Consider the following 16,655-nt stretch of genomic DNA (forward strand, 5'->3'; position numbering starts at 1 on the left):
TACTTAACTATAAATAGAAAACAAATTTAAAATAGAGGTGACGAATTTATACTGCACAAATTTTAAATATATAATCCGTTTATCAGTTTGTAGACTCAGGACCTTTAAAACTCGTAAAATTTACACATAGATCACATGTACACCTGTATTTTCATGTGAAAAGAACATGCGTGCATGCTTCTAGGGTCATACACTAACAAGGATAGGTTTATAAATTTAACAGAGCCCTCATACTTGGTGGATATGCTTCAGATAACTAGTTTTGCATGCATAGTTCCCACTTCCACATGCTGTTTATTTAATGTATATTCAGTTACCCATTTCCTTTATTGTTCATTATGTTCTTCTCAGGTGGTGTCAAAATATTGTGTCTCTGTTATATTTTTCTATTTTTAGGAAACAGCAAAGACAAAAATGGAGTTTGAAAAAGACAAAGAATGGCTGCAGTATATACAGAAACTTCTTGAAACACAGGTGCTAAATTTTATCTTCCCTTAATTAATTACAACTTTCTGTTCTGAGTGGCTAAGTGTTTTTAGGTTGTAATTAATTGGTTGCATTTCTAATTATGTTGCTATTGATGGTCCCAAACTATACTGTGATAAGGCAATGTAAAATCCTTGTTTTGCAGCATTTCCTTTTTATTTCTCTTAAAATAAGAGTCACTGGATAAAATTGAAGATATGTTAACCAAGGATTTGTGATCGCTAACTTAACAGCTGAAACAATGCTGGAGAAAACAAGCACAGATCTTGGCAAATGTGTTAATTGAATTATTTAAACAGTGTGTAATGCTTGCTAGAGTGAAAAGGATCCATTCTCTCATACCTCTTAGGAAAAAGAGATTTTTTATTATGTGCCTTTAAAGTTAGTAGTTGATATGGACACCTGAGGAGTTCATGGGTTTCAGTGACCTTTTACTGTGGACCTGTTTCCAGTCAATTCATGTTTTCCTCATAGCCAGACAGCTGTTTATTATCGTGTCTTCTCGCATTCTCTACAATATTTTCTACTGAGACCTTGAGCAGCTTGTTAGTGGGAAGTAAATATTGATTTGGCATCCTGTCAATGCAGAAAGAATGAAAAAATTTCCACCAGAGGCCCCTCAAACATTTTCCTATCGACATTTTCTGGGCAGAGAGGAGAGCTGCATAGAGGATGACAAGGCTGAGACTAGCAGAAATCCCTGAGGGGTCCATTGAGACTGCCGCTGTGACCTGTGTGATACTTTTTCTTCTCTTTCAAGTCTTTTTTTTAATACACACAGAGTCTGCTGGGATGCTCCCCTCTTGTAAGTGATCAAGGGCAGTTTATTGGCAGGTGAGAGCCCTGCTTTTCTAGCCACAGTCAGCTTTTGTTTGGACATCACTGACAACATACACTGACTCCTGAAACTTTTCCATTATATTTTAGTTGTCTCCTTTATTCAGATGACGGGTAGCTGATGTCTGAAAAGAAATAAAATTCGATTTATAAATCCAGTGTTCCTAATGCATATTCACTAGCATGGGTCCATTAACGATGTAGTTCATTTCAGTTAAGAATGTGAATGACTGAAAATATTTTGAAAGCTATTTCAAGGGAACACTCACATTCAGATTTACATATTTTATCATTAATAGCTTTTGCGTCTAGATTGTGTCCTATGGCCAGATTTTTAAGGAATGACAGTTTTTCCCTCTTTCTTCCCTCCTTCATTATCAGAACTTACTACCATTAAGGCTGCTTAATTGCTGCAGTGGAGGATTTGGAAATATCTGTTTGCTTTTACTGGCTCTGTCAGAAATACTGGCATTTAAATTTAACCTCATAGTGTTACATGGAACTCTGCAGTAAAAGCACAAATATTTTTATTCACTAAATTGCCTTTATTTTAAGTATTTTAAAAAATTTATAAATTTCAAGGTTCCATCCATATTATGGACTCAAAATAGGAATCGGACTCATGGAATATGATGAAGAATTCTTATTCTTTTTTTTTTTGTCATTCTTTGGTAAATCATTAAAAAATCCTAAGCAGAATTTTATCACTTCTCTTTGCCTGATATAGACCGACAGGAAAAAACAGAGCATGGAGAGTGAGGGGTTTGTTGACTATGTAACCAACTGTATTAGGATTGCAAATGTTAGCTAGGGATAGAGGAGCTCATTGCTCTTAGCTGTACAAGTTTGTGTACAAGTTAATAGTGCTTTTCAGTGGTTTTTGCTCCATCTTGTGGGGTTCCTCAGGAGGAGCTCTGAGAGTAAAAGCAATTCTTGGTAAGCTGACCGTCTTTAGAACTGCAAGGGGATTAGTATTTTTTGGGAGCAGCCAGCTATGCTTTTCATTCCTGCCCAAGCTAAGTCACACAAATGGAAATTGCTAAGATTTTTGGTCTCTGTATTTGGGAGCAGCTCACGGAAGAGCTCTATGCCCTTTAAAATGCTTAATTCATATCTTGTAGATGGTTTGCCTGTGGTTTCCTTTAGTAGGCATCAGTTATATTTCTGATCAGAAAACTAAAGCTCACGGTAAAATGAAAGCTTTCTGTCGAGACTTTGCTCATTACAGGCTGCTTACTTAGCGTTACAGGTTGGCAAACTGTGTACCCATTTGCATCTTGAACAGAGATGCAGGCTTGCCCTGTTCTGTTATTCTGAGAAAATGTTCGGTTGAAAATTGCATCAGATCACTTAATATTGCAGTTTGATATAGTGCCTTTTTGTGCCATTGAGCCAGGACTTGGGAACATAATTGCCCAGCAGTATTGATTTAATTGCCTAGGTTTATTTGTGGACTCCTAATTATTGACTGGAGGTAAATTTAATGGAGAAACCTTTATGAACACTGGGAAACTGCTGCTGTTGCTGTTATACATAATGAACTGCATCATATCCCTTTAGATCATTCTTCAAGCTAATTTTATTCCACTGTGACAGTATGATAACATTTAAAATGTCATAGACATTTTATTTTTATTACTGACATACGCCATTTTACTGCTGCATTAGAATTTTGGGGGGGAGGGAACTGAGGGAAGCACTAGTTGCTTTTTACTGTCATTTTATAGATTCCCCTAAAGTGTAATGATAAAAGAGTAGTACACCTCTGTTTTACACTTCATCTGTACCTTTATTCTCTGTACTCTTATGACTTGAAAAAGTCTAATTTCTGTCAGCTTTACAAGAATTGTAATATTTAAGTGATAGATATTTTTGCATTCCTGAGGCTCGCAGACCCCAGTCAGAGTTTGTGTCTTTGTTTTATCAACTACTATAGAAACACATGTGGAGAAGCTACATCACTGCTAAGAAGCTTACAATTTGATAGAGACACCTCTGCATCAGGACGTTATTATGTAAATAAGAATCATGTAATCAAAAAGTACAGTCATGTTCTGAATTCTACCAAGCTAGTAGAAGTCACTTATTGTCTAAACCTATGTCTTGAATGGCCAGGAAGTGTTTTTTCAGTTGTCTATTTGTATTTGTACATTAACACTCAATGACTAGAGTGTTCTCACTAAAGTATAAGAATCAAACATCTTAATAACTGACATTAAGGTAAAAGGTTCTCTTGCCTATGAAGAACCTGTATGTGTAGAGGCTTCACAGGAGCGCATGCAGGTATCTGCTACCTGCACAGGGGTATCTGCGTCACGTATAGAGACATCAGACTGATTGTGCATTAGTGATTGGCGTGGGAGAAAGAAGCTGGGAGAGGTATCGCGTTGTAGTCCACTGAGTTTTTAGCAGTTCATGGTATTTGGGATAGGAGGGAACAAGTATGGTTATCTCAGTATGTATGTGTGCTTACAGCTTGCATGGCAACTGATGAGGCATCTACCTACTTTATCCCTAACATCTGAGTGTGTATGTCTTATTATCTGAAACTGGCACAGTATAGTAGCACTCTCTTTTATAATCATAAAAAAACCCCCCAAAACCACCAAACAAACCAGCAACCTTCTCTAGCTTTTTCCCATCATAGGAATCTTATATAGACAAACTAAGAGGATGACTTCTTTTCACATAACTTAGACAAGATTTCTCGTACCACCCAAGGTTTTTGTTCATTGTGACTGATAGTAAGGAACAACATCTTTGAACAATCCATTAATAATTTTGTATCTGAATACAGCATGTTAGCCCAATCCAGTTTACGACCTGAAGTCTCCAAGAACTATTTGTTAATAAAATACAAATCGTTTGCCTAACACTTCCAGGCATTGAACCAAATGACAGCATTGATTTAGCATGTCCCTTATTAGATAAACAGTAACACTTGCCTTCCCTCCGTCCTCATGTGCTCCTCAAGATATCACATCTCACATAAACAAAGTTGACTAATAAAATGTTTCCTCTCATGACCTCATTATGAATCTATAAATCATATTTCAATGGTAACAACTTCCAGAAAAAAACCTTCCCCTCTGTTCTGTGGGTGCTCTGTAGGTATGTGTGTAATCCATCCCTAGAACAGTGTTTGTGACAGAATATTCACTCTTCATCAGTAGGGATTTTCCCCAACCCCTTTTTAGGATTTGCACTGGCTTCTAAATTTAGATTTCCTCTGGTATCATCTGGGAATGTGCACTGACAGCTATGATTGTTTCCTTTCAAATTTCTTGGATTGGAGCTCTCCTGCTTTGCTTTCAGTAGTCTCTCTCCAGCTCCTGTCTGTCTTCTCCTTCTCTTTACTCATTGCCTGTCCCCTGCTCACAAGCACACATAGTTATTCACCCATGCACAAACACACCTGCGCACACTCACCACTGCCAACATCACCAGGTGTTTCAAGTACCTGCACCTTCAAAAGCAGCACCAGTGCAGTCTGAACCATATCCCGGGCACCGTTAACATTGGTGTCAGACCATCAGAAAGTAACCATTGTTTTCTCGTCTTTATGAGAATAAGAGCTCAGTCCTGTGCATTGACAAGCCATTATGATATAAAAATCTGTGTTTTGTGTCATGCATACAAACAAAACCAGATTACATCATTGTCCTGAACTGAAAACAAGGACAGATTGTAATGAGACTACAGACAGGCACAAATATATATATATATATATAATATAATCATGTATATACAGCCAGTCACAAAGCAGAATGGACAAAGAACAATAGTGAAGTGGTGGTGTATTTTTTTTTGTAAACTTTGACTTTGACTTTATAGTGAAATTAGGAGGTTTTGGTTGCTATAATCTGAGTTTCTCAGGGTTGTTTCAGGTTATTCTTTGTGGTTCACTTAATTCAATTTGAGGCAGCTCTGCAGTGTGTTTGGGTAGTTTTGCTGGGCAAATGTATTATACTGATCCATATGGGGATATATAAAATAGGTGTAACCACTAATTTGTGTATTCCAGAAATTAAATACTTTTATTTCCATGTTAACACATTTTAGACTGTGTGAAGCAGAGGCCAAGTAGCGCTGTGATCTGTGAATGGAGACACTATGTCTCATTAGAATAACAACATAACCTTGCATTCCTTATGAGTCTTTACTGGCAGATCAGTGTATATTTATGTACTTGTGCTGACTGAGACTCAGTCGTGTGGTGTAAGGATGCTAAATATTACTAGTTTATTTTTCACGGAAGCGATCTCCAGAAGAAGTATATCCAGAAGAAGTATGTATATGTGTATATATATATATATATATATATATATATATATATATAATCTCCAGAAGAAGTGAGGGAAACAGAAATAACTATCAGCATTCCTGACTCTTTAGGATCTTATTACCTTACAGTTACTCATACAGCAAGATATCCATCTCATAAGTTGTGTAAGAAATACGCCATTTCATTCATATGGCTTTCTAGTATCAAAGAAGAAATCTACAATTCTGGTAAAGATAAATAAATAAACGAAAATCTTTAAATCCACAAGTAGTTTGCACTCTCAAATTTTCTGAATTCATACAAATCAGTTAAGTAGTGCTTCTCTTAAAGTGTAACATAATATACTGATTTAGGATCGCTATGATTGTTCATGCTTAGCGTTCAGATAAATTGGTTGTGGCACAGATAACTGGAAAACATTTGAATGAAGTATCATTCTGTATGAAAATATATAATCATCAGTGGTATAAACAAGCTTTCACTCCTTAGGTGTGCACTTAGCACTCACTGAACTCCCAAAGCTTTCCCCAAGCATATGGCAGGTTTGGAAGCTGGGATGAATAGTTTGGAGTAGAGACATCTTCAACGGTTGTGAAGTTCTGGGGAGATATGTAGAGTGAAGCTTCCCAGGATAGTTACAGAGCCATCATTAAAAGTAAATCTGACAGGCTTCTATTAAAGATGAAGACTGTAGAGATCATCCAGTTCTGGGTGTCTGCATGGAAAGAAAAGCAGATAAAAACATACAGCACTTTCTCTGAAACCGACAAATGGTGAAAGAATGACATAACATTCAACTTTCAAATGCTCTTGATTTAAATGAATGATTTAAATAGAAAGAGTTCTTGAAAGATCACTTTGCTATGACATGGAAGGCACAGAAAGTACAGAGCAGCAAGTAAAATGTAGCTAGAATGATATGAGCCAGAGACATCAATAAGAAACCATTCATCTCAGGCACAACATTAAGGAGGTAAAATGTATCAGAAGTGAATGTAGTCAGGCTAGGCAAGAAAAATTAAAGGCTTAGCTAATGGTATAGTGTTCTCATAAAAAACATATTTAAACAAGGAGGGAGAGCAATTAGAGTGAACAGGATGCTGGAGTCAGTGTTTTTAAAGCACAGTAGCAAGTAAGTGTCACAGAATTTCAAATAAATTATGTCTTCTATTTCTCTGAATAGATTTGTGCTCAGTGAATTGGATCACTCTATTCCCCAAAAAGTCATCACAACAGCGTATGGGAGAAAGCTGACAGGTGTAGATGACTACTAGAAAACTCTTACCATAGACAGAAGTTATTTGTGACAGATGGAGACATGTCTGGCCAGCAAGTACCAGCCCTTCAAAACCGCCTTTCCTTTAAAAAAGGGAAATAAGGCATACTATCATCCTTTTTCTGTGACTACAAAGTGACTGTTGAACATGTAGGATTGCCGTTACAGTCACTTCATGACAGGTGCTTGCTATTAACAAGATTTTACTTGCTACCATTTCAGATTATTTTTTTCTGACTTGTTAGTAATAATAAATATCAGTATATAGATTGATATCTGTATATCAGTTCAGACATTAGACCTGCATTTGTATTAGATTTACTTTCACGTCTGAGGTTTTTTTTGTTTGTTTTATAATTTTTGTTTCATATACCAGGAAATAGGCAGTACTTTATCTGGTGGAAGTACCATACAGTTTTGTCTTTAAGATGGAATAGGGAGGTGAAAAAAATAGAATCAGAGTAATGACACTCAAATGTGGAAATAGAGAGTGGTTCTAGATGCAAAAGTATTGCTTTGAACTACAGTTGGGGAAAGCAGAGGAAGCTGGTGATTGGCCTGCTCAATCAACTGCTATATTTTATCTAATTTATTTTTGGTGGCCTTATTAAGGTAAAATTTTCTCTCCTTCTGATATGAGCGTCACCTGTTATTTTTCATGTGGGACTGACCCCTTGGTCACCCACAGGTCTCACCAGGAGTTCAAGAAAGCTGACAGAGCTCTGTGAAGCTGACAGAGACTTTCCAAAGGTTGATGGAAAACTGCTCTGCACTCCTTCTGTGCAGCACTGACCACTCTCTGGGTGGAGCTGGAACTAGTGTTTTGTACCACCTCCAAAAGTACTCCCCAGCATACAGTGACCCGATTAACCAGGACTGTGGAAGAAAACCTCTTTAAGCATTAAAGCAATCAAATTGAAAAATATACCAAATCACTGAAAACATTGACTGTGCAAATACATATTTTATATTGGAGGAGATATAAAAGAGGTTTTCACTTTTCTCTATAAATATGTAAATACAATTTTTTATATCATGTTTTTGAGGAGCAGCTCGATCCAATTAAAGCTTTTGGAGTTTTGGGTTTTGTTTTGCTTTGGGTTTTTTTATTTACAAGTTTTCACTTGTGAGTTTAAGGCAGTTGCCACAGCATTGAGATCTGTACTGGTAGTTCTGTCTCATCCTCTTGAGAGTAGTGAACACACACTACCATTTCTGCCCTAGAGATGACTGTAACCTTTTATTGATCAGCTGATTGAAGATAAATGACAGAGATGCTGGTACTGCAGTTTGCATCATTAACATGGTCAGTAAAGCATGAATTGTTCAATAAGGCGTTTATCTTTTTTCATTTTACTCTGTTCTTTTATCATTTTTATGATAGAGAGCAAATTTTCAGACACTAACCAGGCAGGTGAACTTTAAAGATCAGATGTGTGTATGCGTGGTAGTTGTCAGAACTAAGTGAAATCTAATGGCTTAAAGATATTTAATAAACGTTTTTCACATGAAGGAAATAAAAGTTCAATGATAATTTTTCTTACTATGTTTCTTTTCCAGTTTCCTTTTGCATCACCCTTAATGGATGCCATACTGGAAAAATTAAATGAGAAGAAGAAACTGGTAGAAGAGTACAGTTCTCTCATGAAACACACTGTGTGATATTGGTAAGACCTATCTTTGCAAAGTGTGAATAAAATACGTGTGCTGTTTCCTCCTGTCTTTCCTCTTCACATAAAGAACTGTCAATATGCATGTTCAATACATAAGTAGAAACTGTGTACTAATTAATTGTTGAACAAGAGGAATTAATTACGTTCCTATTTAGAAAGGAGTGTGGTGTTTGATTCCTGAAGACAAAAATTGCTGCAAATCAATGCCGAGTTAAAAATGATTTTCCTTTAAATGCATTAGCAGTGAACACCAATGCAGGCTTTGTAGTGAGAGGATGTTTTTGATACGATCAATACACATCTGTACAATTCAGAAAGTAAAAAAAGCAGCTAAGTAACTCCTGCTTGTACTAGCCAGAACAGTAGAAGTAGGATTTAAAAGGAACCGGGAATATCATTGAGATTTTGAATACCTAATTTCTTTTAGCCTTTTTGTGAATCCCAGCTTTATGATATAAGAAGCATAAAATGATATGCTTTCTTTATGTTGGAAAAAATGAGAAAACGAATGATTGTAGAAAAAAAGTATTCAATGTAGAGTAATACTCCCGGGAAAAGCTGTGTTTTCTTCTGAGTTGGAATGTATTGTGTACAATGCATTTAATTGAATTAAAAAAATTAAACACAATGAGGTTTTTTCCAGTGGATTTTTTCAGTAGTAGTCCCAGTTCTTTCTCGGCTAACACCAAGCTGCAAGCCCTCACTTTCCTTGGGAAAATGGTATAGAGTTTTAGTCAGTTGTTTCCACCAAGATTTCTCTGGCAGTACTAACAAATAATTACTGCTTCTTCACATCTTTGATCTTAAGAGTTTGTATTCTGCTGGACCAACCCACCTGATCAAATGAAAGACCCAGGTTTCTGGTAACATTTAGCTCTTGTATTTGGCTCTTCATCAATGGATATCAAGCTGTTTTACAACAGATATCACCATCATTATTCATATTGGGTGGGGAATCAGAAGCAAGATCTATTTGGCCTAAGATCAGTCAACACAAGCATGAAACAGAAAAGTTTTCTGCATATCAGTCCAGTGCTTTACCTAGGATGTCAGTGTGCTGCTTTTAATTTACGGAGTTTACTATTTGGTGTCTCTAAGAAAAAGATGAGGAAGGGAAGAGGTCACTGAACTTCAGTTACACTTGGTGACAACAGGGGCTTGAGAGGGTTTTTATGGAAATTACTGAAAATCATGCAAACATATTCCACCTCCACCTGTAAATTAAGACCTGGAACTATCCGCATGTGAAAAAAGAAACACATCTTTAGGAATGGTTGACCACCACCTTTTCCAAGGCAAGAAATAAGGGACATCATGTGAAACCATCAAGTGACATACTCAAAGCAAGCAAAAGGAAGCCACTCCCATGCAAAGGGAATGGAGCTGTGGATCTATTTGCCTCTGGGTTTTACTGAAGCTAAAAATTTACATGGGCTGCAATGCCAATAAAATCAATGCCAATAAAAATTATGGAAGATAAATCCATCAAAATACCTGGAAACCATGTTCATATGATTTTCAGTAATTCCAGCAAAATGTATTTGAAAATAATTTCAACATAATGTCTGTTGCTGGGCGGTGGAAAGAACTTCATGAGGCTAAAGGTCAGTGAAGATTAGCCCCTTTGTCTTCATTTCCATGCTCTGCAAAACCTGCTGGTGCAAGTCTGATCATGGTGCTGATCTTAGTGCTTGCTGATCTTTTGTCTTAGTGAAAGAGCCAGGAACACCAGGTAATTCACATGGAAACCAAACAACCTTTTGAGACAATTTACCAAACTAGTACCTTTTTCTCGTAACTTGTGCATCATGTCACAAGAGACCCAACAATGCTCTACAAAGAAAGTTAATTCTCCATAAATCTCTTTGGCCTAGGCCTTGAGGGGGGATTAATTTTTGCCGCCTTTTGAAAATTATTAGGGTCAATAAGCCTGATAAGCTTACTTGGCCAAACCATCATATTTGGACTCTACCAAAACAATTTCTGCAGGACATACAACAGTACAGATACATCTCTTTCCCTTCATCCGAGTCTTCTGCAGTTGTCTGCCATTTCTGTGATGAGACTTAAGCTCCTTCAGGTAAATGTTCACTTGCTAATGAGGGAGCTTGCAGAGCTGCTATCAGCACTTGTGCTCCGTGGAAGAGGCAGATGACAGCTCACTCTGGGAAAGTGAGTGAGTCACTGATGGCAGCAGCACACAGCCTTGATCAAGTGAGCAACAAGCCAGCTACATGGGAACATAGCTTTCCAATGAAGAAAGAGACTTCCTCATTCAGTCCAGCAAAAAGCCTTCAGAAAAGATCACTTAAAGGGCTTTTGACCTATCTTGTTGTCAGGGGCAATAAACCAGCTTCATGTAAAGAAATTTCCATCAAATTAATTTTTTGGCAGTTAAAAAGCTTTTAATTACTGATTCAGGTATTGAGAAAGCAAGCAAGTAACTAGGGGCTTAGGGCAGTGCCAGACCTGCTCCCACACAGGTTGCCTGCAGCTGCCACCAACATCTGCCAGCTGTGCCCAGTGCACTTGTAAGTGGATGCTCCGTCCCTCCTGCCTGCGTGTTAACCTGGAAGCCTTACCACTAGACAAACTTAAAAAGAAAGGTCTCAAGTTTATACCGAGGAAGCACGTGGTTAAGTCTGCATGGCATTGCATCGCCAACCGCTACTTCAGGATTTTGAGAGAAGTGGCGGTCTTTGGTCTGCTCTAGCAAGCAGTCCTCAGAGAATTGCCGTGGAGAGATGGCTACTTTTTTTGGTCACAGGTCTTAGTGCTTGCTAGCTTGTTTGCTAATCCAGTAGCTGACTGAAATGCATTCTCAAAATAAATCATGGCTGCTGTAGCGTTGCCTTTTTGGTTTCTAAATTTAGAATTACAAAATATGGTCTGTTTCTACTATTCCTACCATTCTGCTCAGAGAAGCTGGTGCACACAAACCTTGTGAACCAGCAAAAATGCAAAATGAACGGTTGCCAGGTCTGTTTCTTCAGTCCCTCAAGCAGCCTGTTTCTGGCTAGTGCTGTCTCTCTTAATGCAAACGTGTGGAGAGAGGCAGAAGAAATCCCTCACTATGCTTTATTTCCTACACCATTTTGTTCCTTCTGATGCAGAGAGGATTAACTTAAATTGTGCATTTTAAGAAATGTTTATTTAAAACCCCATCCCCAGCACTAGTATCATTTTACTTTGGCCTCTCTGAATTACACAAAGAAAACATTTTGAACATAGGAGCACGCAGACTAGGGATGTCTCCCCTTGGATTCTGGTGTGTTTGGTAAAAATTTCTTCCTTTGCACTTATCACTTTCTTGGGTCAGTGGTGTGTCCTTTACCTTACAAGCCAGCTTCCAGCTTCCAAGAGCATCAAGCAGGGGGAGCAATGCTCAGATTATAATTTGCTGTCTCCATTGTGCAATGAAAATGCTGGATCAGCCCACTTGGGTATAGGCTCAGCCTAGAGCCTGGGAGCTTGGTGTCTTCCTTGTTGTGCTTCAGGGGGGGGCTTCCCTGCGGGAAAGGCAGAGCCTGGGCACCAGTGAAACAGCTCCAGCTCTGGCCTTGAACCTCCAACACCTGCCTGTAGGCGATGCCACAGCACCCGTTGCAGCAAGACATGGGCTGCAGTAGCAAACCAGTAGAGGAAGCAGTCACCTCCCCAGTCTTTAAAGATCATGAAACGCCAGTCATCTTCCACTTACAAAATTCAACAGTAAGTAGTCTGTTCCTCTTTGTACGTTGTACTGAACAGGGTACCAACAAAAGTGTTTCCAGACAAAGAGTACATGCATTGTCATGTATCAGTTTGTCCCTATAAAAGCCTCTGGAGTGACTAGGCCAGGATGGGAGGAGGGTGGTTATCACTTCAGATGAACCAATGTCTCTGCTGAATACCTCATTACTCTCCTAAAATTATCAGGCGTACTCTGGTAAAGATTTTCTTCCTTCTTACATTTTACATGGTGGTAGGTACAATTTCCTGCATTTTAGAAGGACACAGATTTTTCGTATATTTTTGGGGGGGTGAAAATGGAACCTAAGCACCCTAATGAGAAAAAGTGGGGAAAAAAAACCCCAAACCATAAATTAGATTTTCTGATGAAGAGGAAGAAATAAAAGAACTGTAACCACTTGACAGGTGCTCCTGGAATTATAGCACTGCTAGTCTTTCTGCAAACTTTGCTGGAAAGGCTGCCAAATATCATTGAAGAGGTTTCTTAATCTTTTAAATGTATTTTAAAGGTATTTCCATTCAACTTTTCTAATTTGATATAAAAAAATTGAAGTATCAGTCAATACTGATCGAAATGAAAAAAAATTTAATCTTGTTTGAGATATTTTTATATGGAGAATAAAAAGGCTAACATTCTAAAGAAAACAAATTTTTACCTCATCACAAATGTTTGAATTCTGTCTCTGCAATGAACATATTTGTTTTTACTGCTTATTTAATCTTTGCTGCACCAGTGGAAGAGGAGGGGGCTTCTGAAACAATCTTTCTTACTGTAAAAGGATTAAAAGTACTTACCTTGATTATGTTTTAGGAATATTTTAAAAAACCCTTTTCACTGGAACCAGGCTCAGATTGCACATGCATGTAACAAATCTACTGGAGAAGTATCAGCTCGACACCGTCAAGTTAATATTGCCAAAAAAGCTAAACATAAAAGATTTTAAATACAGTGCTGTTTTGAACTAACTATACCTACAAACATCCAGAAAATGCACTTAATTTGTTTTTCCTTCATTAAGGCAGCAGTTTTATGTCCTGGTGCTTCCTGATGTGGCCTCTAGATGGCAAACTTTCACAAAAAATGGGTTCAGGACTGGCTTCTGACGGCAGCCTGTGTGGGGTCATCCTTTGATCCCTGCAAGCTCTGAAATACTGTGTCAGACAGACCTGTCACTCGGGCAGCAGTAGCTGATATCTCAACATGTGAAATATATTGTCTATTTACAACCACTATGTACAGTGTCACAGGGATAAGTCCCTAAAATGTAACAAGTTTTTAATAGAGATATGTGCACATATATGTGTGTGTACATGCTTATGCATATGTGTATGTACATATACAAATATGAAATCTTCAGACTTCTGCAGAGCTTCCAAGTTGTTTGAATATTCTAACCCTTTCAAAAATCTTCATTATGTACTCTAAAATGTCAAAATTAAAGACAGCATCTGTCAATAATATCTTCTCACACTGTGTTTCTGTAGTGCCATCTGTTTAACCCACACAAATCCTCATTTACCTTGATAGGAATCAAAAGACATGAGTTTTCCAAAATCTAGATCTCTTATTACAAATGAGATCCATCTGCTTCTGTCCTGAGGATTCTCCATTAGAGAGAGCACTGCGTGTATAGCCCCATGTACCTCAGCACTTCCTCGTCTGGATAATCTGTTTATCTTCTGGAGTCCAATTTTTAAGGCTAGGTATTCTGAATGAGACTCCAGCTGGTAAGTGTAGTTATATGGTATGACTTGACGTTCACAACAAAGAGTAGTTCAGGGCAAAATCAAGAACATGTCAAAGTGTTCATGTAGCCATCATGCAGTGTCTCACTCTTTGTATTCTTGGAAAAGAAGAAGAAAACTATTTACACCCTTATTTTTTCTCTGTAGTTCCTTGAAGTAAGATACATTACATCCAGTAGAATACAATACTATTCTAGGTCTACAAGTCCTTGAACTCAGTTCATTTACTTCCATGCTTTGCTATGTTTCATTATGCGCTATTCTCATAGATAAAACAACTGCCTATTTTTGAGATTTCCTGATTTAAGAATTGAGAATTCCCAAGGTATAATTATTTGAAATTTCTTGTGGTGTAATGAATGGTTGAGAGAGCTAAGAACACTCCCTGACTTCTGCTGTAATCACATATTTAGCAATCAATGCAGTTGTGTTGCTAGATATCTTAAGTTTTTGTTGTTATCTTCAGGAATGCAGTGAGGCTACGGGGTCAGGAAGGTCTATATTTTAATTCTGGCTGTCATTCCTTCAGCTAGGCTGATTGCCTTTTCTGTTTCACCTTAACTGAACTAATATTTAGCTAAATTATGAGCTGAATATCAGAACAAGGAAAGGGAGCTAATTTCAGTAGTTTTGTGCCATTGTACACAGTTTATGCATCACCGTTGGGTTGCTTGGCATGATTAACACTGGATATGAAAGTAGTATGTGAAAGGAATGTCTCTGAACAGGTCTGGAGCTGGATAAGCAAAAGCTCTGGCTTGTTGAGGATATTGGCTTGATGTCATGATTTTTGTAGGTTGAGATAACAGCCGTTCTGAGATAAGTGGATTAGTATTTGCATCTTGGTCAGCTGTACAAAAGTGCAGCTTTCTATGAGGACTATTTTACAGCATATTTAACTGGCTGAGGAAATTTAAGGCTCATGTCTTTGTGAAAGAATTACCTTACCAAACTAACAGCTTATTTGATATCTATATCAGATGCTTTAGAGAGGAGATTCAAGTGACGCCAACCTATAGAACCTGTTGCAGAGCACAGATTTGACATCATCCTGAAAGAAGGTTACTCCCTTGATAGAGGAATGGCACATCATTATCTGAAATTCAACCAATCCTAGATTTTGAAGGATGACGGTCAGATTTCCTTTATGGTTGATGTTGAGCAAAATAGAACTTGCAGCATAAAATGTTACAATTTGTATTTAGAAAGGTACTCAACCTGAGCTGAAGAATTGATGTGTTGGAGAATCCAGTACAGTAACCCTATGATCACCCTACGATCAATAACTCTCACAACTCAAGATTTCCCATTGAAATTGTCTGGATTCAGTTTCAAAGCCTGGCATTTATAACTATCAAACAAATGCCCCCACACAGGTAATCAAGGCTGTGAGCTTTGACAGAACTTTAAGTCGTGGTGTGCATGTGGGGAGGAGAGGCATGAGTGGACCACAAGCATTGCAATGCATCTTTGCTACATCTTTACTCGTTGCTCATACTGCAGGAAAACTGTTTAAAATATGTGCCAAGTAATGGTCTCGCTACATGATTATTATTCAAAAGATAGTGCTATTTTCCTGTTCTATTTGATCTTTCTTTAGTTAAATATGCAAGGATCACATTTACCCTCTTAGGTACAACTTTGCATTAGGAACTCGTGTTGAACTGGTTATTTCAAGGAATCAACCCTCATACTGGAAGTATGGCCAGGGTCTTTTTTCTTCTGTTTATGACCACACCTCAGAAATAACTGTAGTCAACAGGAGCTCTACCTATAGCTTACCAATGTGAAAATCAGGGTTAACAGGTGTCAATTGAAAATGCAATGATTTTACTCTAAAAATACAAATTTTCTCTACAGTGTACCTTTTACAAGTGTAAATGGGAGAATAATATTGACCTTATAGAAAAGCTAGGGTGAATGGTTAGTTAAATTCTTATTTATATAACTTAATATCTCTATTAAATTTAATTTCAGGTATTCATGTAGTGAAGCTGCTGATTTTGCACTTGTTTTTCAAAATTAAATTTTTAACTTCTGAAGAAAAATAATACATTAAAAATGAAAACTGTTTGTACTACCAGAATATCATATACATAAGAAATTTACTGATTTAGGAGTACATTGCTGTGTTCTCCATACAGCCTACCCTTGAGCATCTCGCTCAAGCCAGGAATTTCTCTTGTCAATTTCTCTTATTGTCATGCATGTTTTCCCAGCACCAAAAAGCAAGTGAGGCTACTAGCTGGCACAAGCAAAACAGGAGCTAGACCCAGGGATCTGTGATCTCCTTCAGACAGAACAGACCAGCTTAATGCTCTGAAAACCCAAAGATACTGTGAGCTAGGGCTCCACCCCACTGACTTCCCTGCGCCCTGCCATGTGCTTACTCCAGAAGCCCAGTCTTGTCCAGCACCCAGTCCAAGACATGAGCACTGTGGTTCCCATAGTGCAAGCCAGACAGCTGTGAGAGCAGGGTGCTGACAGCCACCAGTTGAGTGATAGGCCTGCGGTCATCAGGCAAAGTGAAGCGATGACTCATGTCCAAGGTCCGTCCAGGAAAGCCAAACAATTCAGCGGCAGCAGGAGACAGGACTGGAGATGGGCACTCCTACAGCAC

General features: G+C 38.0%; 1 protein-coding gene across 1 annotated transcript in view; it reads left to right on the forward strand.

Moving 5' to 3' along the window:
* The window catches only part of CNTLN (centlein), a 208,818-nt gene extending 199,650 nt beyond the window's left edge, over positions 1 to 9,168 (forward strand). The window contains exons 25-26 of the mRNA XM_074166843.1: positions 397 to 474; positions 8,445 to 9,168. Coding sequence (XP_074022944.1) covers positions 397 to 474; positions 8,445 to 8,546 — 180 coding nt within the window. The 3' untranslated portion in view covers positions 8,547 to 9,168. The remainder of the gene's footprint in view (positions 1 to 396; positions 475 to 8,444) is intronic.
* The last annotated feature ends 7,487 nt before the right edge of the window (positions 9,169 to 16,655 follow it).

The sequence above is a fragment of the Numenius arquata genome, chromosome Z, assembly GCF_964106895.1.
Source record: "Numenius arquata chromosome Z, bNumArq3.hap1.1, whole genome shotgun sequence".
NCBI classification, from domain to species: domain Eukaryota; kingdom Metazoa; phylum Chordata; class Aves; order Charadriiformes; family Scolopacidae; genus Numenius; species Numenius arquata.